General features: G+C 39.7%; 2 protein-coding genes across 2 annotated transcripts in view; one reads left to right on the top strand and one right to left on the bottom strand.

The window, feature by feature from the left end:
- Positions 1-26830, top strand: part of ARL13B (ARF like GTPase 13B) — a 40268-nt gene extending 13438 nt beyond the window's left edge. Inside the window, exons 5-11 of the mRNA XM_081199022.1 lie at positions 10340-10445; positions 11499-11701; positions 15110-15224; positions 17117-17372; positions 20486-20602; positions 21858-21929; positions 25262-26830. Coding sequence (XP_081055148.1) covers positions 10340-10445; positions 11499-11701; positions 15110-15224; positions 17117-17372; positions 20486-20602; positions 21858-21929; positions 25262-25338 — 946 coding nt within the window. The 3' untranslated portion in view covers positions 25339-26830. The remainder of the gene's footprint in view (positions 1-10339; positions 10446-11498; positions 11702-15109; positions 15225-17116; positions 17373-20485; positions 20603-21857; positions 21930-25261) is intronic.
- Positions 546-9979, bottom strand: STX19 (syntaxin 19). The gene is made up of 2 exons (XM_081199070.1): positions 9235-9979; positions 546-2798 (listed from the first exon to the last, which is right to left on the bottom strand). The coding sequence occupies exon 2, from the start codon at positions 2740-2742 to the stop codon at positions 1867-1869; it is 876 nt and encodes a 291-aa protein (XP_081055196.1). The 5' UTR covers positions 2743-2798; positions 9235-9979; the 3' UTR covers positions 546-1866.
- Positions 26831-27380: the final 550 nt, after the last annotated feature.

The raw sequence follows: 27380 nt of genomic DNA, 5'->3' as shown, positions 1-27380 counted from the left end.
TAACAAACTGTATATATGGTAATAGTCTTTTTACTTTTCTATTCTGAGTAAAAATAAATTAGCTTTTAAAATAAATTAAATTAGTATTTGTGAAATGTGGTAATTTGACAACTATGGAGAGCCAAAGCTGCTGGCAGCAAAAAAAGGTCTTCTGCAGACAATAGCTCTTTCGTTTCTAAATAATTATGACTCCAGTGTTAAACCACATTCAGAGTAGACTCAATTGTAATCAATTGACTTAAGCTCCTTAATAATAAGTCTTTAGTTTTGTGTTTTTAGTAGTCAGTGTCATGTTACTGTGTTCTGGCATAATTGTGGGGGGAAATATATTTATGAGATGACCACAAGAATCTCAAGCCCACAAACGGACCGATCCCTTTTATGGTCTAATTGTTGCAATGCTTACATAAACAGATGTTATGCTCAGGGTCAAAGAACCACATACCTATTTCTATGTGTCCAATACAACTTTCAGCTTGTGTTGTATGCTCTATGGCAAAACATTTGTGAACAGAGAGAACTTTTGAAAATAACTTTTTTAAAAATAAAATGGCTTAGTGGATAGTATTGTGATTCAACCAGAAAAAAATCTATTGAGGGTGATGAAGCCTTTGGACATGCCTAAAATAGATCTTTTGGTTCTAGCCTGTGGTATGATAGCAGCTTATACATGCCCTCTACACCAGGAAACTGGAACTGGCCACAAGGAAGGGACAAACAAATTTCCCCCTGTATAATGTATGAAATAGCCTTTCCCCCCATTTTTATTTTTTACCTTTTTGACCCTAGTCTTCGGATGAAATTAATAAACCTGTATTGCTAACACTTGTTTAACAGACACAGAAAAGCTGTGCTGCGAGAATAATTCCCTTCTTGGAATAACAAATGTTCAAAGTTGGTTGAAGCATGCTATGCATTTGCACCAATTTTTGTTTTTTTTAATCATATATATTGAAGAAACTTATTATGTTTTGAAAGTATAAACCAAGACCTTGGTTACAGATGCACATCTCCCAAAATATCATAGAACTGTTATGTTTATACAAATGACATGGAAGAAAATGTGTAACATACAAAAATAGCTATATCCTTTACTGCATTCTTAAAGATTTTACACATACAAAGTTTTTGTAACAACCTTTCCCCCTTTTAACCTGTTTCAGTGCAGCTCCTTTAGCTGAACAATCTATTTCCCTGTTCTTCAAATAGTATTTTGTCAAATACCACAGTCACAAATTATTTCAAACTCTTTGTTCTTAGAAAAGCCAGACAACAGAGGAATGTGAACTCGCTGCAGATTTGCTGAGCACATTCTGGATGACATTGTCCTAGCATTTATTACACTGGGCATGCAGTTTTCCTTCATCTAAACTGCTGAATAAAATTGCTTAGGAGCATACAGTCACTTCCCAAGGAAGTGAATCGAATGTGGAAGCGAGTGCTGTGTGGCACGTGGTTGCACCTGTTGTCACAAGCACCTGTTTGACTAGTTCCTGTGACCGGTAACAGAACTCCATCCTGCTACACCCAGCACTACCTTGTTCCCTTTTTTTGAGAAACTCTTCACTATTATATCAAAGTCCACCACTAGATCTTAAAAAGCAATGGCATGGGATGAGGGTCAGAAAGTCTGCCTGTTCCCTTGTAAGTCACCCCTTTTGTTCCTTAGATCCCCTGCCAAATTTGCAGCATTCAGGGTATGTGAAAAAGAGAATGTTGAATCAAACTGTGGCTTTGCCTGATAGTGCAAACCCCCGCCCCCAGCAGGGTCACCTATGTTCTTTACATACTGGATTAGGGCTATTGCAAAGAACATTTAACTGCCTGTATCCCCCCCCCCAAAAAAAAACCACACAAAAAAACCTATTAACAGCAGGGGCAGCACCAGCAGCATATTGCTCTGCATGGATGCTTCTTTCGATACCTTGCCGCCAGCCTGAATTTCTCTGTTGTCGTCTGAACATAGTCCTGAGTTTTGACAACTTCCATTTCGATGCTGTCGATCATTTCACCTTGTTCTTCCACCAAAAGTGAGATTTGGACAAAGAGGCCCTTCAAGTCTCTCACCTGGTTCTCCAGATTGACCAGTTCTTTGTGTCTCTGTTCAATCTCAGATAGCTGAGCTTTTGTGATATTGACCTCGGTGAGCAAGTTTTCGTTGAAGATTTCCCATTTTCCTTGCTGAACCATGTCGTTCACTTCTTCCTCGGAGACTTCTTTTCCAGCCACTTCAAGCTGGCGCACAATAAAAGCTTTGCATTTTTCTTGCTTGGCTGTTATGGCGGCGTTGTACAGAAACATGATATTTTGGAAGCGACGGAACAGGACCGCCCGCTGAGCACTCAGAACCCTTATAATGGCAGATGATGAACCATGTTCTTTCTCTGCTTTCTTCAGTGTTTTTGACAAGTCGTCCAAGCACTTGCTAATGTGTTCTGCTTGAACCTTTATCCCTTTTGTGATGCTGCACTCCTTTTTAAGTACGCTGAATCTCCTCATGGAAGCCACTAGGCTTTTTTGCTGCTGGCTGAACTTTTGGACGTCTGCTGCCAAATTGTTAATATCATTGTGAAGTTGCTGGATTTCATTCAGGTACCTTTCAGTTATGGGCTCCTTTTCAAAAATGACAGCTGTTTGTTCAAGTTCTTTTTCCTCTGCCACAACACTAGGAGAACGACTGTTTTCTTCTATTAATTGCAGTTCCTTTGCTCGCAATTTAAGCTCTTGAAGGCGGTCTTTCATCTTCTGTAGAGTTTTCTGTGGTTCTGTTCTTTTTAAAACCAGACAGTTGTGTAAACCTAAGGATTAAAAACCACTTTAGTAAGCTGTTGTTTACCCACAGACCTATTACAAGGATGGCAGAAAACCTTTAACGGAGAGGGAGGGGGAGTCAGAAAAATGCAGCAGCATAAGCTACCATAAATAGGTTGCACATAAAGCAAAATTTATTTTTCCCTTAGACATGCTCTTTGAAATACTTGGTCCACCTCAAGATTCTTCGAAATGTGCAGGAAATACACATAATTGTTGACTGTCTAATACTGGTCCAATATTGTACTACATCTTTTTATTATTATTATTTTGTGTGATGTGCAGAAGGAAAACTCAAGTGGTCTGCAAGTTGACAATAGTTTGAAAATTACATATGTAAACATTTTTTTAAAATCCTAATCATGAATTGGAGACTTGCATGATCTTTCACTTCTTACCTTCTCTCTCCAGAGCTACCATGGTGCAGTCTAAACTTTGCAGAGCTAACTGTTTGGTGTGGTGAAACATTGTACGAAAGTAAACAATAACCATGTCTGGTTAGAATGTACTCTTCTATATTTATTAATAAATACAACTGTATTTATTAAAGGAATGAAATGGGTAAGATAATTGGTGCAAGAAATCTGCATGGAAATCTGCTAATCATGACTACAAAGTCAGAAACATTAGTTCTGCACTTTGGAAAGAACTAAATCTGTGACATTAAAAACAAAAAGCTAGTTTCTTTTTTGGCATGGAAGCAGTCCAGTTATTTTGTACTTCCCAAGAAGAGATACAGCTGTTGCTTCTAAAATCTGAAATGCTTGGAAAACTTAAAGAGTCATTACTTTAGTTTGGAGATGGTGGATTATTTATATCAAGGATGGGGAGCCTTTTTCAACCTGTGAGCCACATTTTCCAGGGAATCTATGAGAGGGTTGGGTGGGATGACAGGCAAAAGGGAGTGAAATGATGGCTTGAGACTCTTACCTTTTTGTACATTAGGCTTTGTTGCATCCATGCAACAAACACACAGAGGACCCTACATACTTCACTTTATCCAGGCAAATGAACAGAATTCATGGAAGCATTCTAGTCAGGCAAAAGCAACTGAGGGCATGGAGCAGAGCTGGTGAGAAGGGGTGTGGTCTGCAAAGGTCCCAAGGGCCGCATAGCGCATGCTGGGGGCCATATTTGTTCCCTGGGCCTGAGATTCCCTACCTCTGCCTTACATAATTTAAATATCTATATCCTCTTTCCACCCAATGGTGCCCAAGGTTGCAAACAATAAATAAGATAAAACAACCATATGAAGTATAAAACAGCAGATAAAACAGGCAGATAAAAATACAGGTCTTTTAAAAAATAATAAAAACCCAGCCCATTATATTGGAAATTTGGCTATTTTAGGGATTTTTTTATTACACATCTGTAAATGGTGTCTTGAAAGATACACATGCATGCACACACCACTCCCAATTTGAATAACTTTTTTTAAAGAAAAGAGTGGCTCAGCCTGTTCAAAGGATCAGGCATTGCCAATGACATTACCAGAATGTGAGTAGGATTATATATAAAAACTTGTTATTCACAAATGCTTTATTCTGTACTGGACTGAGGGAAGTAATATCAATGTCTCTTTACTCTTCAGTTTCTACTCTCTGAAGATTAAATAGTTTGTTGATTGCTGACTAAGGATCCAATCCCTTGGGGGAAATCTTCTATTCATGTTTTTGACATTTGCAAATGAACTGTTCCCAGTAGAGTGTGCCCTAACATGCAGTCCCATGGCCCTTTGATAAAAGTGTGCATCTCACAGGATTATGCTCCAAATTCCAGCTCTTGTGATGCTTGTTTTTCATTGAAGGGTTTTATTTGTGGAGAGATGGGTGGGAAAGAGAGGTAAAGAAGAAGGTTTATGGCCTTGGAGAGAAAGAAGCAAAAGTCTTGGTAGGCTTTCAGTTTGACTGACCTTTTGGTGCATTGCCTTCATGTTAAGGCTATGCTTGCTGGTTTGGTTCACTCTGATTTTTCTGTTGTTTACCACATTTCTGTATGCTGCTGTGTAATCTATGGTGACCCTTTATTGTAACTATATCCTGTACCCATATGCTGTGGACTTAACTGTGAAATCCGGATAAGGATTGGGTGGCAAGAGCTGTAGGCTTTGAGCTGTACTCAGAGGGATTTTCCATACATTGGTTCCCTCGACATTGCTGCCTGAATACAAACTTCACTTTTATATGAAGCAGGAGGTTGGATACTTAAAAACCACTTACTATGTTGTTTGGCCAGTTCACATAGGACACCTAAAGTAAATGCATTTGCAGTTCTAGTGTCAGGACTTTGCACTCAGTTTGGCTAACACACACTGTGTAATGAGTCTACTTATGTTTCAGGACCAATGGTAGAATGCTTCCATGCTGAAACAGTTTCCAGTTGTCTCAGTTGGCAATTGTAAACAGTGGAACTTCCCTAAAGTGCTTGGTTCAGGAATAGTTCCCAGATCAATTAATGATTTGGTTAGAATGCAATACATATTTTAATTTAATAAATTGGGTTTGGCAGCAGTGCTTATCTGACGCCATGCAGACTGTGCCTTTAAGGAAGGTGGTGAGTAAGTACCAGCAATATGGCACCTTGTTGTAAGCATATTAATGAAACCATTTGAGCACCTGAAAATTATATAGCTGGGGTTTATGGCCTGAGATCTGTATTTGCTTGTCATATGATTCTGTGGGAAACACCTAATTCATAGATACAACTGCTGAGTATGTCCTATTAGTCCCTTTTCAAATGTGTTTTTCTCCCTCCTTAATACTGAGGTATAATTTTCTGTGCCTCCTTGTATCATTCTCCTAAAGTGCAATCTCCAATCCCATTTCCTTAGAATACCATGAGTGTTCTGGAACTTAATAGGCAAGCATATTTCAGTACCAGTTGTTGGAAACTTGCAGTCTACAAGAAAAATAAGCTGTGTTCTGATAATACATTGCAAAACGCTGTGACTTCTAGAGCAGAAAATTTTATGATGACTTTCTTCAGTAATGTTACAAAACTGCTTGGTACAATTTAGCATATTCTTTTTTTAAAAAAATCAGTTTGGTGCATGTAAAAATGAACTGATGTACTAAATTGAGACTTCAGGGTACCAACCTGAAAATATCTCTTAGCACAGTCTAACACATCCCTGGCCAACATTAATTTAGTATGTCTAACCACTTAGTAATTAAGTGGCAGAACGATAGTCTCTATTTTGTCACCTACAGAAAACACTAACTTGGATTGCATTAAACTGAATTAATGTAAAACTGTAATTCTTGAAGCCTTGTTATTACGGTTAAAAATAAAACCTTTAAAAGTTGGCTGTTGCTCATACGGTTTTTAAGAGGCTCAGTACTCCATTGCTACATCTCTCTAGCTGTGAAACACAAGTCTACACAACAAAGAATAGAAAATGGCTGTAATAGACTTTGCACTAGCCTCTTTTGCTTCCAGGAACAATGCAAAACTCTGCTTTTAACTCAATATGATTGCCCTCGTTTTAATTTAAAAAGCCTTGCGCAGTTTGGGATCAGAGTATCTGCCCCCGTATGAATTTGCCTGAGTGTTAAGATCTTCCTCAAGACACTATTCTGTTGGTGCTCCCATTTCCAAAGGTGAAATGACTAGCAGCTGGGATAGATTTCTTTAAATTTTTGAATAGTGTTATCTCATTCTGGGTGCACTCTTTCTGAAGGCCACCCTTTCCTTTAGGCATCCGGACAAACTATTTTTTAACAAATTATTTTTTTTTAATGACAATTTTTATTTTTATTTTCCCTGTTACTTGCTGTTTTGGCATTTTATCATTCTGCTGCTGTTGCTTTCTAAAAAGTATGCAACAGTTTGAGATGTTAGGCTAGTATTCTTCGAATTCATCCCACTGGGGCAAGGACTCCTGCTGTCTCAGTAGAACTTCCTCATCATCTCCTCTCCTCTCAGGCCCCCCATCTGCTCCCGAGGATTGGGGGAACCCCTAGAACAGATTTGCTGGCGCACAGGGTGAGGAAAGGAAATGGAAGTTCTATTGCACCAGCAAAAGTCCTTGTGCAGCAGCTTCATTGGCCACAACTTTATATTTGCTGCTTGCTTTATCATTCTGTTGTAGGCTGCTGGGATACAAGAAAATTTAATTTAAATAAAAAATGTTTGAAATTGTAAATATATCCTCTCCTACCATTCTATTGCAGTATTGCGCATATATATACATACATACATACACAATATCTTGTGAAGATTCTACATTGCTTTTTCTATGGCAGAAGTTTGCATTCTCCCTACCTCAATCTTTTAAAGTCTCAAATAAGGAATAGAATATCTTCATTTTTCAAGAATAGCATTGCCCTTGTATTCAAGATTGTTGTTGTTGGACCAGGGTCAACACATGTATCATTTTTACAACAGCTTTATTATATAACAAAGTATTGGATGAGAGTTGATTATTCCAGAGGTGAGAACCAAATGATACAGGGTGGAGATCACTAAATGAATACTCCCAGAAAAGGCAGTGTGATTCAGAAATGAGGAGGAGGAGAAGCACTTCGTAATAAGAAACAGCTCATAATGAAACCAGAGCTTCAGTTGCCAATCGGCAGCAACAAACTTGAAAAAACCAGCACCATAAATGTATGCCTTACTTGGAAAGAACCATAAATAAATTGAGTTAATGTTCTTGGTGACTGGAGAAATCAATTGTATTTGTAACTGCAACTGTACTGTTTGTTGAATAAAGTTATGAACAGTTTCATATGGGCTGTGCCAATACTCTTGGAGGTAGGAATTGTTCTCTGCAAGAGTTTTGATTGTCAGTGCAAGACAGATTTTGTGTTGCGAGTTTTGCAGGGCAGGCATGATTTGTTCCCTTGTTGACACTTTCCCTGGTAAACAGGGAGTCTTAAACTGTTTCAGCTGCTTAACAAAATGTCTACTTCTATATTGGTGAAATACTCTAAGGACTTGGATACCCTGCAGTTGAGCTAGTCATTGAAATCTTTACAGTGGTTATTGCACATTTAATCAGGCTAAGAGATACAAAATCTGTTGATAACTTAATTTAATGTTTCCTTTGAGTGTTTGCAGTGTTAACATTGCAGCATTTGTCTAGAACAGTCTTTCCCGAACTGTAGTTTGAAGAACCCTGACATTCTCTAGGAGAATAACAAGAATGGCAGAAAAGTATTTCCGAAAGGCGGGTCCCCAATGTATGAAATGCTGCAGGTGTTTTAGAGCTGCAGTCTTCAACCTTTTTAGACTTGGGATCCATTGTTTAGCCCCAACAAGGCTTTCCAGAGCTCACTTCTTAATGTTTTAATGTATATTTCTATGGTGGTAATGTTACAGTTGATACCCACTTTAGGTCATGCTGTGACTTACCATCTGAAGACCAGCATTCTGGAATATAAAGTGACTTTGGACAACCTGGCAGTGAAGGCTCTTGCCAGCATGCCCTGATTATTATAGAATACTCTCTGTTTTGAGGGGAGTTGTTGACGGACAAGTTGGTGTACAAGGCAGTTTCTGAATGCAGAAAATATGAAAAGCCGCTATCTAAATTCAGAGTACAGAAACAGAACATTTTTAAATCACTTGTAAAGCCAGACTTTATAGAAAATTTCTAATGTATCAATGAATTGCCATCTGAGGCATTACATTGTGCTAACCCTGCAGCTTGCAGCAGGCAAGTTTAGCTGAACTTTTTTAAAAAATCATGTTTTAACCTTTTATAATAATACCCCAGCTTTTTGAGGATTAAGGAAATCCTGGAGTAAAGTTTCATTACATCTGTTATCTGTGAGCATGACCTTTGACTACAAGCGTTTCCACATACAGTACTCATATTTTTTTTCATAATTGTAAGATGATGTCATTTCTGTCAAATGTACACATACACTCCCTTTCCCATGATTCCTAAAATAAAAGTGCTGAAGTTCTCCAACTGTAATAAAGTCCCCTGAGGCTCTTACAACCTTTTTCTGTTTCCTTGATTCCACACCATATTCAAGTAGGTATATTAAGCATACAAGTAAATAAAACAAGAATCCTTCACGCAGTGTTTAGCTACGTATTCTTAACTTTACAACCACCCTCCTCCCAGAATATAGCTTCAAGTATATATTTTGCTGTGAACCTTCCTTAGTTTTAAAATGAGGAATTTGTGCAAAGAATGGTTTTATTGACTTGGAAAATTAAAAATGATCTTTTAAGCTGCTGCTGGCATGCTTCCAAATGAAACGAGTTTGGGTGCATAAAACATGCCTAGCAGATTAGTATTCATGTACCTAAGTAATAAAGCTCTACAAACATATCTATTGGAAATGTTTTCAAACTTTGCAGAGGGCAGACGTCTCCTGTATTCTTAACACATCTTAACATTGGGGGCTTTTAAATTACTCAGTGTTCTACTTTGTATTATTTGATGTAAAATAAAACCGAACTACTTACCTTTTTTAAAAATCCTGAGTTGCTGGAAGCCTCTTTAGGAGCTGGTGCTTCAAGATGCTTTGCAATATCCTTGTGAGGGTAAATAACAGAGCAGGAGTGCGATTTCCATTAAAACAGTTTCTGCTTACTTAATCTTCCTAGACCTTAATGATCATTGGGAAAGTGCATCTTCGAAAGCCGGGGAGTATGAGAGCCTTCACTAGTTACGTTGTACAACAGAGCAAATTGCTTACTTTACGCTTGGGGAATCTGGTTCTGCCTGTTGGAAACCCAGCCTTGCTTTCAAGGCGGGCCATTCTATTCTAATGAGGCAGCACCAGGAAGTGCCATTGCCTGCCTTCCTCCTTACTGGACTTGCTGGTTTACATTGCAAATGCCTGTTGCTTAATATGATTCTACTCCTAAAAATAAATCCCCTGAACATCGGATACTTGGCATGCAAATAAGAGGAATTTTTAGACTATGCATATCAGTGCCAGGGATCACAGATAATATAGAGGGGAGGAAATGCTGGGGTCCTCAGAGGCCAACAAGCATGCACAAAGTGCTATCGTGTGAATGTACAGAGTGACTGATCCCTCCCCACTCCATGCCATCCTTTCACATGAGATGCTGTGTGTGTGTGTGAGAGAGAGAGAGAGAGAGCGCACGTATGCAAGAGCAAGATAGAGCGCCAGCCCTTAGGAATAGCTATCGTGCAGGCATGAAACACCATACAGAGCTTTTGGTTCTGGCCACTGAATATACACAAGTTTGAACTCTACTTAAAAATAACTCTTTGAATTTGTGCATTCCTTTTGTTGGAACAATTTACAACAAAACGATAAGCTTGACATTCACCTTCAAAAAAAATAGAAGTGTATACTGTGTGTTTTAAGAGTAATTAATACAATGTTATGATTTTCCTTTTCTGATAATTAACTATTATGTGTAACTTATTCCTCTGAGGAGTAATTATTGTAAATGGGCAATATCGGAGACTGTCACTGCCTTCTATTGCACACATAAATTGAGATTTTCTCCTGCTATTGCTTGTTGTCTTGTACGTTTACTAATGTAAACAGCGCTGTGGCATCTTCTCACTTGGTGGCTTTCTTTTTCTTAGGTTAGCAAATAAGCAGGATAAAGAAGGCGCCTTGGCAGAAGCAGATGTAATTGAGTGTTTATCTCTCGAAAAGCTTGTCAACGAGCACAAATGTCTCTGTCAGATTGTAAGTGCATTTTAATAAGATTAATTGTAGGTTCATTTTAATAAGATTGATTAACTTCCCTAAACCTGATGTGTGAGCAGAACTTCGAAACTAGAATTGTGTAACCCCATTGTTCCCATCCACTTTACAATCAGCCATTTTCTCCTCTTCTGGGCTCCTGAGCTCTGGTTGTGATTGCTGCACCAGTTTTAATACAAGACAGGTAGACTTGCTTCAGTGGCTTAATATCCAAGCTGTAAGGAAATTAAGGCCAAACCCACCCTAGCCTTTGCCACCAGTCAAATGCTTTAGGCTACTGTCCACTGTAGTGTCCATCATTGCATTGAATTTAACTGCTGCTCTTGAGCTTTAGTAACTTATTTATTTAACAAATGTTGCTCATAAAAGGTGGCGGCGGAGTGTGGTGGGGGATCAGTAACCTTTAGAGTAACCGAGTGGAATAGTTTAAGCAATGGCAAGTCTTCCCAACATGTCTTTCACCGTATGTTTTATTCCAGGGTTGTGGTATTTGTTGGAACATTTCTATCTGTGCGATATGCTGGTGTGCACTTATTCCAAACACATGGGAGCGGGGCTAGTAAGCTCAGCCCCACAACCGTCCTCACATGCCCCTTGAATGCATGGTGGGGTCATCCTTTCTCCCATTTTATTCTTTGACATGGCAGATTCACTTAAGATGACAGTGCTTTAAATTCCATTAATGTTATGCCACATGTGTACTGCTTTCGAAGAACCCTAGTGAAAAAAATGTCCAGTGTCTAAATCCTCATTTAAATTGCTCTTGTACCAAATTGCCAAAGTGATCATTTTCCTCATATATTGGGAATATATATGAGGGCAGCTTCTGGGAAAGCCATTTTTGGAGTGTGTAGGCAAACCTGCACCAGCATCTCTCTGGATTGCAGCCTTTACAGTTCAGTACGGAGATGAATCAAAATGTGTATGAGTTCCAACTGACAAGCACCTGTATAATTGCCAGTGAGCTAGGATCTCTTCGTCCATGTTGATAGTAATTTAACAATATAATGCTGCTGATTTTTCTCTTGCCTATAGGAGCCTTGTTCAGCGATCATGGGCTATGGAAAGAAAATTGACAAATCTATAAAGAAAGGTTTGCTCTGGCTGTTACATATTATAGCCAAAGATTTTGATGCCTTACATGAACGAATCCAGAAAGACACCATAGAGCAAAAAGCAGCTGAAGAACAAGAGAAAAGAGAGCGGGCAGAACGAGTGAGGAAGATACGGGAAGAAAGGTATGTTTGTTTTGCTTTATAAGAAGGGACTGTATGAAAGAACACTTAAGTTTTTTAAAAAAATATATTTAGTTATTTAAAGATTGTCATTTGTTTAGTTTGAAGTAGCATAATAACTTTCATTTATTTATTTTGAAGTAACGTAACAACTCAAAATAACATAATAACGTATATTTACTTAAAAATATTTATTTTGAAATAAATATAGTAGCAACCCCAAAGGGAAATAAAAACACTTTACCAAGATATGTAAGTAGTTACATAAAACATTTTTTCTACTGGCTTTCATCATACCAAATGTCAGTGTTGTGTACAGCATGAAACAACATCGCATCTCAGACAGGTGTAATGTGCACAACCTTGTTTACTGATGTCTTTATGGGTGCCCTGGAGGGGAACAGTCAATGAATCTTCCATGACAATGTTAAAGTTACTATTTAATTGAACTAGAAAAGTACATGTGTTGGAGATTGCTAAATCATCAAATCATAGAGTTGGAAGGGTCCAAGGGTCATCTAGTCCATCTCCCTGCAATGCAGGAATTTCAGCTGAAGCATCCATGACAGGTGGCCATCCAACCTCTTCTTAAAAGCCTCCAAGGAAGGAGAGTCCACCGCCTCTCGTGGGAGTCTTGTTTCACTGCCAAACAGCTCTTACTGTCAGAAAGTTTTTCCAAATGTTTAGTTGGAATCACCTTTCTTGTAAATTGAAGCCATTGGTTTGAGTCCTACCCTCCAGAGCTGTTAATTGTCGCTTTCCAAGTGTATTGGTAATCATGTGGTAAGGTAAAGGTAAAGGGACCCCTGACCATTAGGTCCAGTCGTGACCGACTCTGGGGTTGCGGCACTCAACTCGCTTTATTGGCCAAGGGAGCAGGAGTACAGCTTCCGGGTCATGTGGCCAGCATGACTAAGCCGCTTCTGGCGAACCAGAGCAGCACACGGAAATGCCGTTTACCTTTCCTCCGGAGCGGTACCTATTTATCTACTTGCACTTTGACGTGCTTTCGAACTGCTAGGTTGGCAGGAGCAGGGACCGAGCAACGGGAGCTCACCCCGACCTTCTGATCAGCAATTCCTAGGCTCAGTGGTTTAACCCACAGCGCCACCCGCATCCCAATCATGTGGTAGAAGTCATCAACTACTTCGTCAGAACCTGGAGCATCATTAGAGTGAGGCTGTTACAGTGATGCCTGCTGTGGTGGTGCCTGCTGTTCCTTGCAAAATCTTAGGGCTAGGTTCAGGTTCTTACATGCTGTTATTATGATGTGCACAGCATTCTGGAGTAAAACAACCACAAGTGATTTTATTGATGGAACACATGAGGTTTTTACTTTTTTAAAAAAACCAATCTGTGTTCATAATTCCTTAACATGCCAATCTTTTCCATTGATTTGTGTTTTATTCAGCACAGGGTGTACTGTTCACACATTAAATGACCACTCTACAGTACAGCGCTCCGGTATCATTTAATCAGTCCAGATAATAAATGTATTTAAATGCATTGTGCTTCAGTGCAGTTTCTAAACTTTAAAAGCAGCAGAGAAACATTGTGCTTACACACTGAGCATACAGAGTCCATGTGCTCAAGCATCTTGCTTGCTTGCTTGCTTGCTTGCTCTAATGACTAGGCATGGTCATCACATTGAGGCTGCAACATTAACTCTACTTACCTTGGAATAAGCACCATTCAATTTAGTGGTAGTTGCTTTTGAGTAGACATGATTAGGTTCGCCCTGTATGCTTGTTTTTGGTAGAAGTTGTAGATGATGTAAGATTGCACAGTATCAAGTTATTTCCATGACTGCATGCATTTGGGAGCACTTTTTCTCATACAGGAAAGCATGTAGGGTAAAGATTAGAGGCAGGCAGCTGCAGAAAATTCTGCCTGGTTCATCAAGAGGTGGTAAAAGGCAGATACTTTGCACCAATTTTTCTCACTTCAGGTCAGCATCCTAGAAATGGCTGCTCAGTAGTCTCGTGTTCCTATAGTTTTCTGTTCCTATTCTATGATAAATAAGGTGAAAATAGTACCATGATTCGGAGAAAGCTTTGTAGACAGAATTCCTGACAGTGATCTCTTTCCAAACTGAAGCTTGTTGATATTTTGATCATAGTAATGACTTGTTTTTCAAATCTCTCTGCTCTCCTCTTTCACTTCTGTCCTCATGATTTCTACAGTTGCTATCTCTAGGATTGAAAATATATTTTTTAAAAGCAAACAATGGATATACAGTATTACAAGTCTCTGTGGGAGTATTGTGTTTGCTTTTTCTGGTCATTTTAGTATATGGTGTGCAGAAACATAGATGAGATAATGTAGGAAAGATTAAAAATCCATGTAATAAGTAATTAAGTTACAGTGAATGCAGCATGTACATTGATCATACACCAAATCTCTTACGAAAGTTTTCAAAACTATAACAAAAAATCAATATGCTTCTTGTTGCTTGCACCTCTCAGAAAAGTGCTTTGAAATACAGATTTGGTTCCAGCAGAGACTTTCCACGAGAATAAGTGCATCTAACTGGATCTAACTCACAAGTCTTGTATACTGAAAACTTTATATGATTGACAACCATAACCTCCTTTCCTAATTCTCCCCCTTCTACACAAGCCTCTTTGCCACTGTTTTTCCTCTTCTCTCTCCTCCCCACCTTTTTCCTGGCTGCCCCCATGCCTTTATTTTCCTTTTGGTTCCTGACTGCTGTTTGTCTGAATTAAATTGTCCAGAAGCACCACATGGACTACCTCCAAGCTAGTCAAATGATTTCCCTTTATAGAGTGTGCTGTATCAGAGGTTCCCAAACACACTCAACTCCCTTCTATCTATCTTCCTACTCACTGCACCTGGTAAATAAGGCTGCCCTTGTGTGCTTTCAAAGAACAGGCAAGTCTCAAATCATCCAAAATAGGTGCTGCTAACAATACCACAACAACAAAATTGGAGAAACCTGCCATGAGAATCAGGTGGTGGTCTTGTGCGCTGTAAAATATTTGGAAAATATAGGGATATTGAATTTTATCTTTTTCTGATTTGCACTCAATTTTTTGCCTTAAGGATAGAACAGAATGCATGTTCAAATGCATATTGAAAGCTGGTGGTGCTAATAGCTAAAAGAGTGCGTGCCATCAGCCAGGACATTTCAGAATTGGATCTCATTTCAGCCCCTGCTGGCTGGCCTCAAAAAAGCCAGTGCTCTCACCTTCACATTCGTTCTTTGCAATTTGAGGAATAATACACATTTGTTACAAGGGGTGTTGTAAGGATGACTGACATAATGTACATGAGATGCTTTAAACACTTATAATGTGCTAAGGAGCATAACCTAAATGGCATTTCCTTTGGAATTGTGTGGATTGAAGATCTTCTGTGTTTCTTTTTTAAAATACAACAACAATAACAAAGAGATCGGAAAGAGCGAGAAGAAGCAGAACGAGAAGGAAGAAGTGTTCCTAATGAGGATGACTCTGAACCAATAAGAGGCAACCCATTCCAGCCTATATCAGCTGTAATCACTGAGGTGCGTTTTAAAAAAAATGTTTTTGATAATCCATATATTTGAGACTAATACTGTTCAATAATGGATATGGATTCTGAGTCAGTGTTGATTAGAAGTGATTTTTCCTGCTCAACCTTCCCCTTAACAGAAAACGTATTTGGAGTAACACAGATCAGCAACTGCCCCTACCAATATCAAGAATCCTAAATAAGTGCTGGTTTGGGTTTAAAAAGAAGGTCTAGAAGTTTTAAAAGAGGTACATTGCAGTATACGTATTCAAGTAAGGGATTTTCAACATGATCATCACCATTGTTTACTTGGATTATTAACATTGATTAAAATATGTTCCCACAGTCAGACTAAATAGTCAATGTATAATATTAAAAACTGGTTTGTATCCAGTGCTGTGTGAGCATGGTGTTCCACTTGTGCAAATGGACTTCCTTTCTTCTCCTCTTCCCATGTGTCTCTCCTTAATCTGCTCCAGAGAGTCCCTCAACCCAGTGGAGCAGATTTTGAGGTTGAATGTGGGGGTGGCGGGGGGGGGGGTGGCAAGGCAGAGGAGGGGGAAGTTCTGTTGTGCAAATGGAACTCTGCTGTACAAACTGAACAGCAGCATTGGCTACAACTCAGTATCTTAAATAGTCAAGCGAAGACTGTGGTGGACATCTTGTTTGTCGGTTCTCCAAAAATTAATCCCAAACTATTTGGTATTTCATATTATAGTACTGTACATATACAGTCCAGTACCCCTCTTCTATGTCTGCACATCAGGCAGCAGCCCCTTGCAAGTAATGCAAACGAGAGTGCCATACTTAGGACTGTAGGCTTGGCTCCTATCCAGGAGCACCATAAACTTCTGCTGCTGCACCAGGTTTGGCACTCATTCTATAGGATAGCCATCATTGTTCTAGGAAAAATACTAAGTATGGGCTTGTTACATCTATGCAATCTAACTTTTTATAGATACTTCATTTCTGTGAGCTTCTTTGAAAATGTATATGCTCCTGCTTTTCCAAATTTGCTGAAAACATAAAATATAATTCAAAACAAATACAAGTGTTAACAAAAGAGCTGCATTAAAATCAGCTTCCATGTACTCAGACTACTCTTGATTGTTCCTTTCCTCATGAGCCAAAGACCTTTGGAAGCATATATTAAGGTCAGAACTGCCTTCATAATAGCAGCACTTTTTTTTTAAGTTAAACTGGTTTAGAATAATATTACCAAAAAATGTCAGCAGCTCAGCTTCCGAAATCAATGTAAGTGATTAAAAGCTTAGTATTCTCAGCAAGGAAGAAGCTATATTACAAAGTCTAAGTACATTATACACAGTGGTTTGTTTGTGGAATCCCCCAGTAATCTCTGTGTACATACACGGGAACTAAACTAACACTACTGAAAATATTTGTAAAGCTGAACCTTTAAATGCCTGACATTTAAAAACAATTAAAATGTAAAGTTGAATATAGCATGCCTTTACTAAGAATGCCGAAACTAATTAATATTCAGAGATTAAGTCTTCTATATCTGAAGTTTCATTTTATATTATTGATTATCTATGATCTAGCAGAAAGGATGGTGTGCTACCTAGGAGATTAATAAAAAAATCTAGGCTGACTGTGAACTCGCTTCAAATAGAGGCACCCTTTCTCTCTCTGAAGATTTATTGCTGAGCTGAATGTAAACAATTATAAAACGTTTTGCTTAGTTTGTGCTACAAATGATTTTAATAATAATAATAATAATAATAATAATAATAATAATAATAATAATAATATATTTTCACTGATCCTTGCAGAGTTGTTTGTTTGTTTGTTCTTCTTTTTGCTGACTTTTCCACTGTCCACCCCAAAATTTCATGTCTGCACTGCTGGTTTACAAAAATTGCATTTTTTTCTTTGCTTTGTTAGAATGAAAAGAAAATTGAACAAGAAAAGAAGAGGCAGCGGGAGGAAAATGAGAAGTCTTCCATTGCCTTGAAACCTAAAACAGATCAGGAGCAAATGGACACTCGGAACCTGAACAGCCAGCGATCAAATGAGAGTAGATTGGTAGAAGACTATAAATCTGCACTAACACAACGTTTGGAACATGAAGATGAGAATGACCAGCAAATCTCAGAAAGTCTTGACTCTGGTGATAATGCCACTTTGAATTCTGGAATAGGTGGGTTGAGTTTCATGCTCGTAATATAAACACTGGCTTCACTTGCTAGCCAGCTTCTATTGTGTTTGCCACAACTCCCCTTCTCTAGCATGTACTCTAGCATGCACATAATGGTTGGATGAAAGGAAGGAAATATTTTTCACTTGCACTACAGTTTGGAGAAGTGAAGATCCAGCAGGATAGCTGCCTTTTCCTCCTGCTTCTGATTAAACAGGATTTGGGAGAAATGTAGGGGTTCTTACCTCGTTTGCAGAAGATAAATGGCATAAGAGATTCCTGCTTCCGTACTGTAGTGTAATTTTCAGCTCAGAGATGAAGTGAATGGGTTGGGGGTTTAAAAGCTGCTCTAAATCCTTCATCTTTGTTAGCAAAGGGGGCCCTTGTTGAGTGGGTTTTTATTTTTAATTCCTTCGTAAGCTGATGGGTTCCAGTTATGATACCATGTTACAAATGTTGCTCTTAAACTTAGATTGGACTGTTTTAATTGGATAATAGGTATACAATATGTTTCTGTAGTACGTTATGATTAAAGTTTGCCATGTTTATTTAAGGGCAAAGTTGTAATAGTATAAGTTGTAACTTATTATAAGATGACATCCCAACATCATGCAAGCAGACAGTCACTCATGCAATGGAACTTCACCTTTCCCCATACCGTCAGATGGGAACAGTAAAATTTTATCTTTTATTCTGAATGATGATGATGATGATGATGATAATAATAATAAAACAAACCCAAAATAAGTTTGCAATTCTCTGTACAGTGGTACCTCGGGTTACATATGCTTCAGGTTACATACGCTTCAGGTTACAGACTCTGCTACCCCGGAAATAGTGCTTCAGGTTAAGAACTTTGCTTCAGGATAAGAACAGAAATCGTGCTCTGGCAGCACAGTGGCAGCAGGAGGCCCCATTAGCTAAAGTGGTGCTTCAGGTTAAGAACAGTTTCAGGTTAAGAACAGACCTCCGGAACGAATTAAGTACTTAACCCGAGGTACCACTGTATATTTCACAGACTGCACTTGTGCTTGTTCTGAGCAAGCAGGCATTGGATTGATAGGGTCATTCTGGTTAGAAGTTGGAACCTTGCTCATCCTGCCTGATGGAAATTAGCAGGGAAAGTCAAAAGTCTTACCATGCAATCCTAAACACCCTTGGTGGGGCGTTCTGCTTTGTGCTGTTAGTCAGAGGCTCTTTAATCAAACGGATTTGTAAAAATGTTACATGAAAAAAAATACGAGGCACTACACTTCTGTAAAACAAGAAAATCCTTAATAATTTTTTTTAAAAAAAAAACACCTAACCTTCCCTCAACATTGTGCCCCCCAGGTGATGTTGGGTTAAAACTTCCATCAGGATGTTCCACTCTGGTCTGTGGTCAGGGATGTTGGAAGCCGTAGAACAAAATATTCAGCGGGCACCAGGGTAGGGAAGGCTAGCCTGAAAATAGTCAGGTATTCCCAGATTGGCCTGCTTCTTTGGAGGCTCTCCCTAAGATGCTCCCATTATCTTAGGTGAGAGAAAACTGTAAATAGCCTTCTTGATTATGACAGCCAGCTTTGAAATGGTTGTCCCCAGGGAGGCTTGCCCAATGTCCATGTGGATGTCCTTTCAGTACCAGGTGAAAACTTTTTACCGTATTTTGCGCCCCATAAGACGCTCCGGCCCATAAGACGCACCTAGTTTTTTTGGGGGGAAATAAAGGGAAAAAAATATTTCCCCCCCAGGCGCGGGGCTGGGGCAGCCCGAGCGTCCCCCGACCCCAGCCCCCAAACAGGCAGCTCTCTGCAAGCCGTGGGAGCCCAGCGGTGGTTCCCGCTGCTTGAGGAGAGATCCGCGAAGCCTGCGCGTGCTGGGATCAGCGCGCGCAGGCTTCGGGATGCCTGCAACTCTCCCCAAGCAGTGGGAACGTTCCCGCTGCTTGGGGAGAGATCCGCGAAGCCTGCGCGTGCTGGGATCAGCGCTTGCAGGCTTCGGGATGCCGGCAACTCTCCCCAAGCAGTGGGAACGTTCCCGCTGCTTGGGGAGAGATCCGCGAAGCCTGCGCGTGCTGGGATCAGCGCGCGCAGGCTTCGGGCTGCCTGCAACTCTCCCCAAGCAGTGGGAACGTTCCCGCTGCTTGGGGAGAGATCCGCGAAGCCTGCGCGTGCTGGGATCAGCGCGCGCAGGCTTCGGGATGCCTGCAACTCTCCCCAAGCAGTGGGAACGTTCCCGCTGCTTGGGGAGAGATCCGCGAAGCCTGCACGTGCTGAGATCAGCGCTTGTAGGCTTTGGGATGCCTGCAACTCTCCCCAAGCAGTGGGAACGTTCCCGCTGCTTGGGGAGAGATCCGCGAAGCCTGCACGTGCTGGGATCAGCGCTTGCAGGCTTCGGGATGCCTGCAACTCTCCCCAAGCAGTGGGAACATTCCCGCTGCTTGGGGAGAGATCCGCGAAGCCTGCGCGTGCTGGGATCAGCGCTTGCAGGCTTCGGGATGCCTGCAACTCTCCCCAAGCAGTGGGAACGTTCCCGCTGCTTGGGGAGAGATCCGCGAAGCCTGCGCGTGCTGGGATCAGCGCTTGCAGGCTTCGGGATGCCGGCAACTCTCCCCAAGCAGTGGGAACGTTCCCGCTGCTTGGGGAGAGATCCGCGAAGCCTGCACGTGCTGGGATCAGCGCTTGCAGGCTTCGGGATGCCGGCAACTCTCCCCAAGCAGTGGGAACGTTCCCGCTGCTTGAGGAGAGGTCCGCGAAGCCTGGAGAGCGAGAGGGGTCGGTGCGCACCTACCGCTCTCGCTCTCCAGGCTTCAGCGAAAGCCTGCATTCGCCCCATAAGACGCACCCACATTTCCCCTTCATTTTTGGAGGGGAAAAAGTGCGTCTTATAGGGCGAAAAATACGGTACTTCTTTCAGGGCTTTTAACTTCTGATAACGTCGTTTTTAATGTTGCAGTTTTATTTGCTGTTTTTATTTGATTGTCGTTTCAAAGGATTACACTGTTTTTACCATTTGGAAACTATAAGCCATTCTGAAAATAGAAAGGCGGGATACCTATTTGTTAAACGAACAAGTAAACATTAGAGTTGGTTAGATGCAAATGCTACATTGCAAGTGTTGCTTGTGTTTTGCTTTAGAGAACAGCAAAAAGAAAACAAAGAAACTAAAATTGAAAAGGAGTCATCGAGTAGAACCAGTCAATACGGAAGAGACGGTTTCGCCGAATCCTACACCAGTAGCACCTCTTGCACCAGGTTTGTAAACATGAATAACTACTGGTATGTCAGTTTCAAAAAGACCATTTCACGTGACCTTTCAGATAATAGGAAACTAGATCTCACATAGCTTTTTTCATGCAAGACAGAGCTGTTCCACTAGGCCTTTGGCCAGGGCACAGCCTGACTCCCTCCTTTGGCAATCTTCACAGAACTCTAGCCCAATGGTTGTCATCAATTTGATTTGAATTAATTTTATAATGAAATGATTTTAGAATGTTGTATTATTTTATTGTTGTTAGCCGCCCTGAGCCAGGCTTCGGCTGGGGAGGGTGGGATATAAATAAAAATTTATTATTATTATTATTATTGTAACATGCAGGAAATTTTAAGAATAAACCTGCCGCTGTTGGATTTTATTCCAGAGTGAACAATACTCTTGCTAGGAGGGATTCCCCCCACCCCACCCAGCACACACTGGGAGATAGTTGGGAGCATCATTTTACAACTCCTGGAATTAAGATGCTTGAGGAATTGGATCTCCATTCCCATAATTCTGACAATAATTGACCTGATTCAAAACTCTTGGAGTTAATGTAACACCACTTTTTCCACTTCCCAAATGTTCTGGTGACAGTTCTTGGTGAAAGCCATATTGAGATATTGAATTGAAATTGAAGGAATATACAAGCATTTGTGCCCTTTAAAAAATAATAATCCTAGATTAATGGGAAACATGACAGAATGAATAATAAGTGAACAGATGTGAAAGTGACACAGATTAGAAATAGTCTGATGACTGTGGGCATATAGGGAATCTCTTTCTCTCCATGCCCTGCTTATAAGTTTCCCAGAAATATTGGCTGGTTACCGCTAGAGACAGAAAACTGGATTAAATGGCCCATTACAGCTGGTACTTGTCATTAGTAGCAACAAAAAAGGAGCACGACTGTTCTTACGTTCTTTCTCATCCCTGGCAGCTTGTTTTAAAATGGAATTTTCAATGCACAGTTTATTTATATTATGAATTTCTCCCCAACACCCTAGGTCTCTGCAGACATGTTGTGTTTGGTTCCCACTGACACCTAAAGGAAAATGTTCAGTGAGATTGTGTAATTTGCGTATTTTGATTGTCTCGGTGATATGTTGTTTGTTTGCCTTTAAATATATGCGTGTAACCTTTTCTGGGTTATGAATGAATGAATACATTCCATCTTCACAAAGATGAATGTTTGCATCAGTAGATTTCTGTTTGACAATGTGGTGTTGCTCTTTGATATTCTTTTTCCTGTAGTTGGCTGGGAAACTCCTACTAAAGTTAACAGAATTCGAAAACTTGAACCTCTTGGTGAAACCCGTCGTAATGGTAATTTCAGAGGAGATCACAAATTTGTTGGTTTTCCTCAGAACCCTGTTCCATTTTGCATGCTGGCTTTTTCTTTCATTTCAGCTAACCATGTGCAGCTTTAATAGCATATTTTTTCAAGTTTTGAAAAGAGCTCATTCTTTGTTCTAGCTCCCCCTCTCCTGTTTAAAGCAAAGTGTGGGCTGCATCTTGCTTATACAGTATTTACTTCATTCTGTTTGCTTCAATACAAATTGGTCTCTGGTGTGCCCCTGCACCATGATTTACAAATAAAGCAACCAGCACCCCGTGGTAACGGATCCAATTGCATATAATACTAAATATGTATTTAGGTATAGACCAGAGAAAAAAAAATGAAACAAATTGCATATATTGCCAGCTTTACATATATCAATGAATTCCTAAAGCTCAGGTGGGGTGTAGGGATAAATCTGTTTTAAAATAGACCTTTGTTCTAAATCTCATTGATTCTACAATAAATGAACCGATTCTTTTAAAAATTCAGCTGCCCTTTTCTTCTTCTCAGATGACTTATGGAGGGAAGGTATTTCAAGACCTGTGAAATACATCTAGATGCTTTTGCGCTATAGCATATCCTCATTGCTTAAACATTTCTACTGAGCAATATTTCAAAAAAATGGGGATGCCCTTAGATCAGTGGTAAAGCATATGCCTTGTATATACAAGACCAGACCTCATATCTCTACTTTAAAGGATTTCCCCTAGAAAAGGCTGCAAATGATTTATGTCCTAGCGAACTGCTACAAGCCAGAATAGGTAATATTAAGATGGATGAAGATTCAGGTAGGTAGCCTTGTTGGTCTGACGCAGTAGAAATATATATAAAAAAATAAAAAATTGTCCAGGAGCACCTTAGAGACCAACTAAGTTTGTTCTTGGTATGAGCTTTTGTGTGCATGCACACTTCAGATACCAAGATGGATGAAAGCAGCTTCATACATTTGCAGAACTATTATTTTTCCCAAAAAGTTAAAAAAAAAGTTAATACTTGTAGTGGTAAGCACAAATACTTTGCACTGTAATGAAACGGTTACGTAATATGCCTTTCCACAAATTTGTGTAACAAAATGCATCTTTCTTTTTAAGGAGTATAAAGAGAAGAAAGCAAAAGAAAAGAGAGAACAACAGAGGTAGGGAGGAGAGTGGAGGGCTTGCATTTACTGATTTCATTCCCTTTGCTCAAAACAAGGCAGCCCGATTTGTGGCTGGAGCATGAGAATAGAAATCAAAGATATATATATATCCTTGGACCCAAAACGGAGCGACTTTCCCTCTCTTTCTGATGTGTAGAGCCAAAATGGAAAATCTTCTCATGCAAGAAATACTTCTGATTGCACTTGGTAACTCAGCTTGGTGAATTGCTGACACAAGAATGCATATGGTATTCATCACCCATAGATTTGATTCTCAGAAATACAGTTAATAATGCTTATCTGTCATTGAGTTCCTTGCATTCTTGTCCGCATTTCATTAACGAAGACCCACAACTTAGATTTGTGATGATAAAACAGAATCTGGGAGCAAACAGAGAGTCATGTACCATGGCTTTTTTGATGCTACTATGGGCACTAATGAAAGTTTAGAATCTTCTGTTAGAAAGTGTGCATTTGCCCGAATTCCAATACTTTTCAGCTTCAGGAGAAACAACAGACTTCATCAATCCTCCAAAAGGTTTGGTCTACACTTCTCATCACCTTTAGTCAGCATGGCCAGTCAGGGCTGATGGGAATAGTAATTAAAAACATCTGGAAGGCACAAGGTTTTGGGGATGTTAAGACAATTTCCCTAAAATTCAAACCGTTTTAAAAACTCCCCTATGCAAAAAATGAAAGAAAAGCCATTGGATTCATGTATATTTTTACTAGAGAAAACTATGTAGCAAATATTTATGACAATACTTAACATCACGTGACGTCATGTATGAAAAAATAATTAACTTGACAAACTGAATCAAAACTAGGGGGCGTAAGATGTATGTAGCTTACCAACTATTTTTGGTGCCACAGATTCAAAAATATCTTAAGAGCTGCTTGCATGCCCTTTTCCTGTTTGCCCTCTCACTTTCCTGCTGAGCACATAAACCAAGTTTTCTTTTTCTTACTTGATAATTTTGCACGTATTAAGCTTGCATGTCTCACACATGGATTTTTTTAGAGTGTAAAGATGAATGTTTTCCTTCTCTCTTAGCTATATTTATTAATTTGGCTGTGGGGGGTGGGGTGTCTCCTTTTTCCTTTTCCAAATCCTGTTTATCTTAGGAAACACATTGTATTGTCTTAAAAAAAGAACTCCCCAAATGACTATTCAGAAGTGTACAAGCAAATCTGGAACTAGTGTGTCTGGACAACATTACAGTTGAAGGTGTCCACTTAAAAGCCCCTACTATCATTTGCTGCTGCTTTGTAGCTAACTTTGTTGATGTGGAAAACAGTGGAAGAGAGGGAGGAACCCTGCAGTTGAATGGTCGCTTGAAATTCTTCCTTTCCCTTTCTTCATTGCTCCTGGTCAGTGTGGGCTTCACATGGTTAACTATAATGCAGTTGGGGGAAATAGCAGCAGCAACAGTTTGGGGTGCGCCTGTGTATATAATCAAAATTATCACCCCAACAATTCAGGTTAGACAAGTTTTCAATTCTGTCCCTTCTTTTTTCTTCATATTACGTTTTGACCCCATTCCTATATTTCTTTAACATACTACAGTGGTGCCCCACAAGACGAATGCCTCGCAAGACGGAAAACTCGCTAGACGAAAGAGTTTTCCGTTTTGGAGGTGCTTCGCAAAACGAATTTCCTATGGGCTTGCTTCGCAAGACGACAATGTCTTGCGAGTTCCTGCTGGTTTCCCCCCCCCCTTTTCTAAGCCGCTTATCAGCTGATCCGATCAGCAGATAAGCCACTAAAAGCGCTAATCCGCTAATCCGTCAATGGGCTTGCTTCGCAAGACGAAAAAACCGCTAGACGAAGAGAATCACAGAACGGATTCTTTTCGTCTTGCGAGGCACCACTGTATGATTTTTCTCGCTGGAATACATTACCTGTAGACAAAGTATCTGCTGATGTGAAATGTTTCAAGCATTACCATTTTTCTTCCGCAAGTCTTCATGACAAAATAATGTCATTAGGAGAAATTGCAAAATATGGGTTTAAAAAATTATGGGCAAAGGTATACTTTTTCAGTATTGTATGTTTTGCCATGCCCCCATACTTAATAAACCAGCAGACATTGGTGTTCCGCTTCTTCAAAAGAACGGCTAGATATAGATATATGGCATTTTATATATTAACTTGGTTTCTTTTCTGATATGCGTTAGATTTCTACGGAAAGCCGCTGCCTCCACTGACTATACGGCAAAGACCTAACAGCGATACCCATGAAGTAATTTCTTAACCAACAGTCATGTGGCGGTTTTTAAAGAAGCATGTATCGTGTAAAGGGAAGACCTGTATAAGACACTGTGTTCTTGTTTCCAGAGACACCTGCTTTTCTTAAACGTTGCTGGGCAAGGACAGTAAGGCTGCCTTGATATCTCAGCCGTGAATCCTATTTCCTTCTTGACTCACCAATTCTTCTTCAGGGTTAATGTGGAACAAGAGAACTTACATAAGTAAAACTCTTGGGAAATGGAACACTTTTTTTCCTTCCTGGAAAGGATAGTTGCAATCCTGAAGAAAACATTTTCAAGACCAAATGCAACTTAACTGTGCACGTGCAAAGACTGTTTTTAAGTTTGGCTTAATACAACAAGGAGACTTTTTCTTTTGTTCTTTTTGGGGAGTTGTAAAATACATGCATGTTCAAGTGGGGGGGTATAAAGTGTACATTTTAACTATTTTTATATTTTTCTAGTATTTTGTTTTAACAGAACTATTTGGTTAACAGAACTATTTTGAAATATTAAAGTCCATAGCTATATTCATAAGCAGAACGTATTTAAGAATGTCACATTTTCACAGCAATTCACTCTTGCATGTGATTTGCCTCACAAATTGTCTTGTTACTTTGCCATGCTCTGATCCGCCAAGAAGAAATGTGAGTGCAAATGGATGTTGTACTCATGTCTTTAGTGAACCACAGCTAGACTTCCTGGAATTGTACCATTTCTATCTTCTGGAGGCAAGATTTCAAACAGATTGTTAGTAATAGTCTGTGTGCAATGACCATTCTTGGAACTGATTTTTCATTTCTTCCTGTTAGATTGTGTTGCTCTTGTGCAACAAATGGAATTGTATCCAAAATTATGAGAGTTTTCTTCATGGAATCATTTGATTTTGACTATAGTAACCTAAAATGAATTATCTGAGAACAAAAGCCCCAAGGTCTAAGGATGGAAACTACAAGCAATAAAAAGTTGAAAATAATTTAATTTAAATTAAATCACTTATTACAGAAATTGGGAACCTGTCACTCTCCAGATACTGTTGGACTAAAGCTTCTGTCATCCATCACTTTGCAGCTGGCTGAGAGTCGCAGTCAAATAACATCTGGAGGGCCACAGGTTTAGTGTGTATGCATTTTTCTTAAGATAACATTGAAATGGTACTTTTTCACACTTTTGTGTTCAGATTTCTGCATATGAGAATATATGATCAGGGAAGCCACTGTACATTTAAGTGTGATGGGCAGCTCTGAATATTCTTGTACACAGTGGGTACAAATTCACACTAGCATTAAAGTGAATAAGGAAGTCTCATCTCCTATTGGAGCCCTCTGGAGCTCTGAAAACTGTCATGTTCTGACAATGTATTTCTAAACTTTTAACAAACTGGACAGGAAAGGAACATGAAAATATCTCTTTGGTACTATGTTTATGTGTGTTTGGATATCAGTTAAAGAGAATACCTTGTACACCAGAAATAAAACTGACACAGTTGAAGCCTCACATTTGACTGTCAACTTCTGTGAATTTTGCGTAATTGTAAATTTCATTCCTTGAAATATGTTGTTTAGTCGTGTCCGACTCTTCGTGACCCCATGGACCAGAGCACGCTAGGCACTCCTGTCTTCCACTGCCTCCCACAGTTTGGTCAAACTCATGCTGGTAGCTTCGAGAACACTGTCCAACCATATCTAACTTAAAACTTGTGTGAATATAAATTTTATTTGCATGTGGATGTAGAAGTTATCCATCCACTGACTGATTAATTCCCCTTGCCTGGGAAAAGCAAGGAACCACAGGACCAGCTCTTACCACATCTGAGGATAATCCTGTCTTTTTTGGGGGGGGGGTATTTTAACTGTGTTTTTTGTGATAAAAACATGCTTTGTCCAAAGTGCTGGTAGAGCATGACAGCATTTTGAAAAGCATTTATTTCCTGCATTTTCTCCTCTCCCAGGGATCTCAGAAGTGGCCTACATTCTTAAGCCTCCTTTAATTCCCCATAACAACCTGTGAAGTAGGGAGCTACTGTCCTGCCCAGCCCAGCACCACG

The sequence above is a fragment of the Podarcis bocagei genome (assembly GCF_964188305.1).
Source record: "Podarcis bocagei genome assembly, chromosome: 6".
NCBI lineage: Eukaryota > Metazoa > Chordata > Lepidosauria > Squamata > Lacertidae > Podarcis > Podarcis bocagei.
The sequence above is the reverse complement of the archived record's forward strand: the minus strand, read 5'-3'. Positions and strand labels throughout refer to the sequence as shown.

Bases quoted from the DNA above. Each gene is read 5' to 3' on its own strand.
- STX19 (XM_081199070.1), bottom strand. From the start codon at position 2,742: ATGAAAGACCGCCTTCAAGAGCTTAAATTGCGAGCAAAGGAACTGCAA.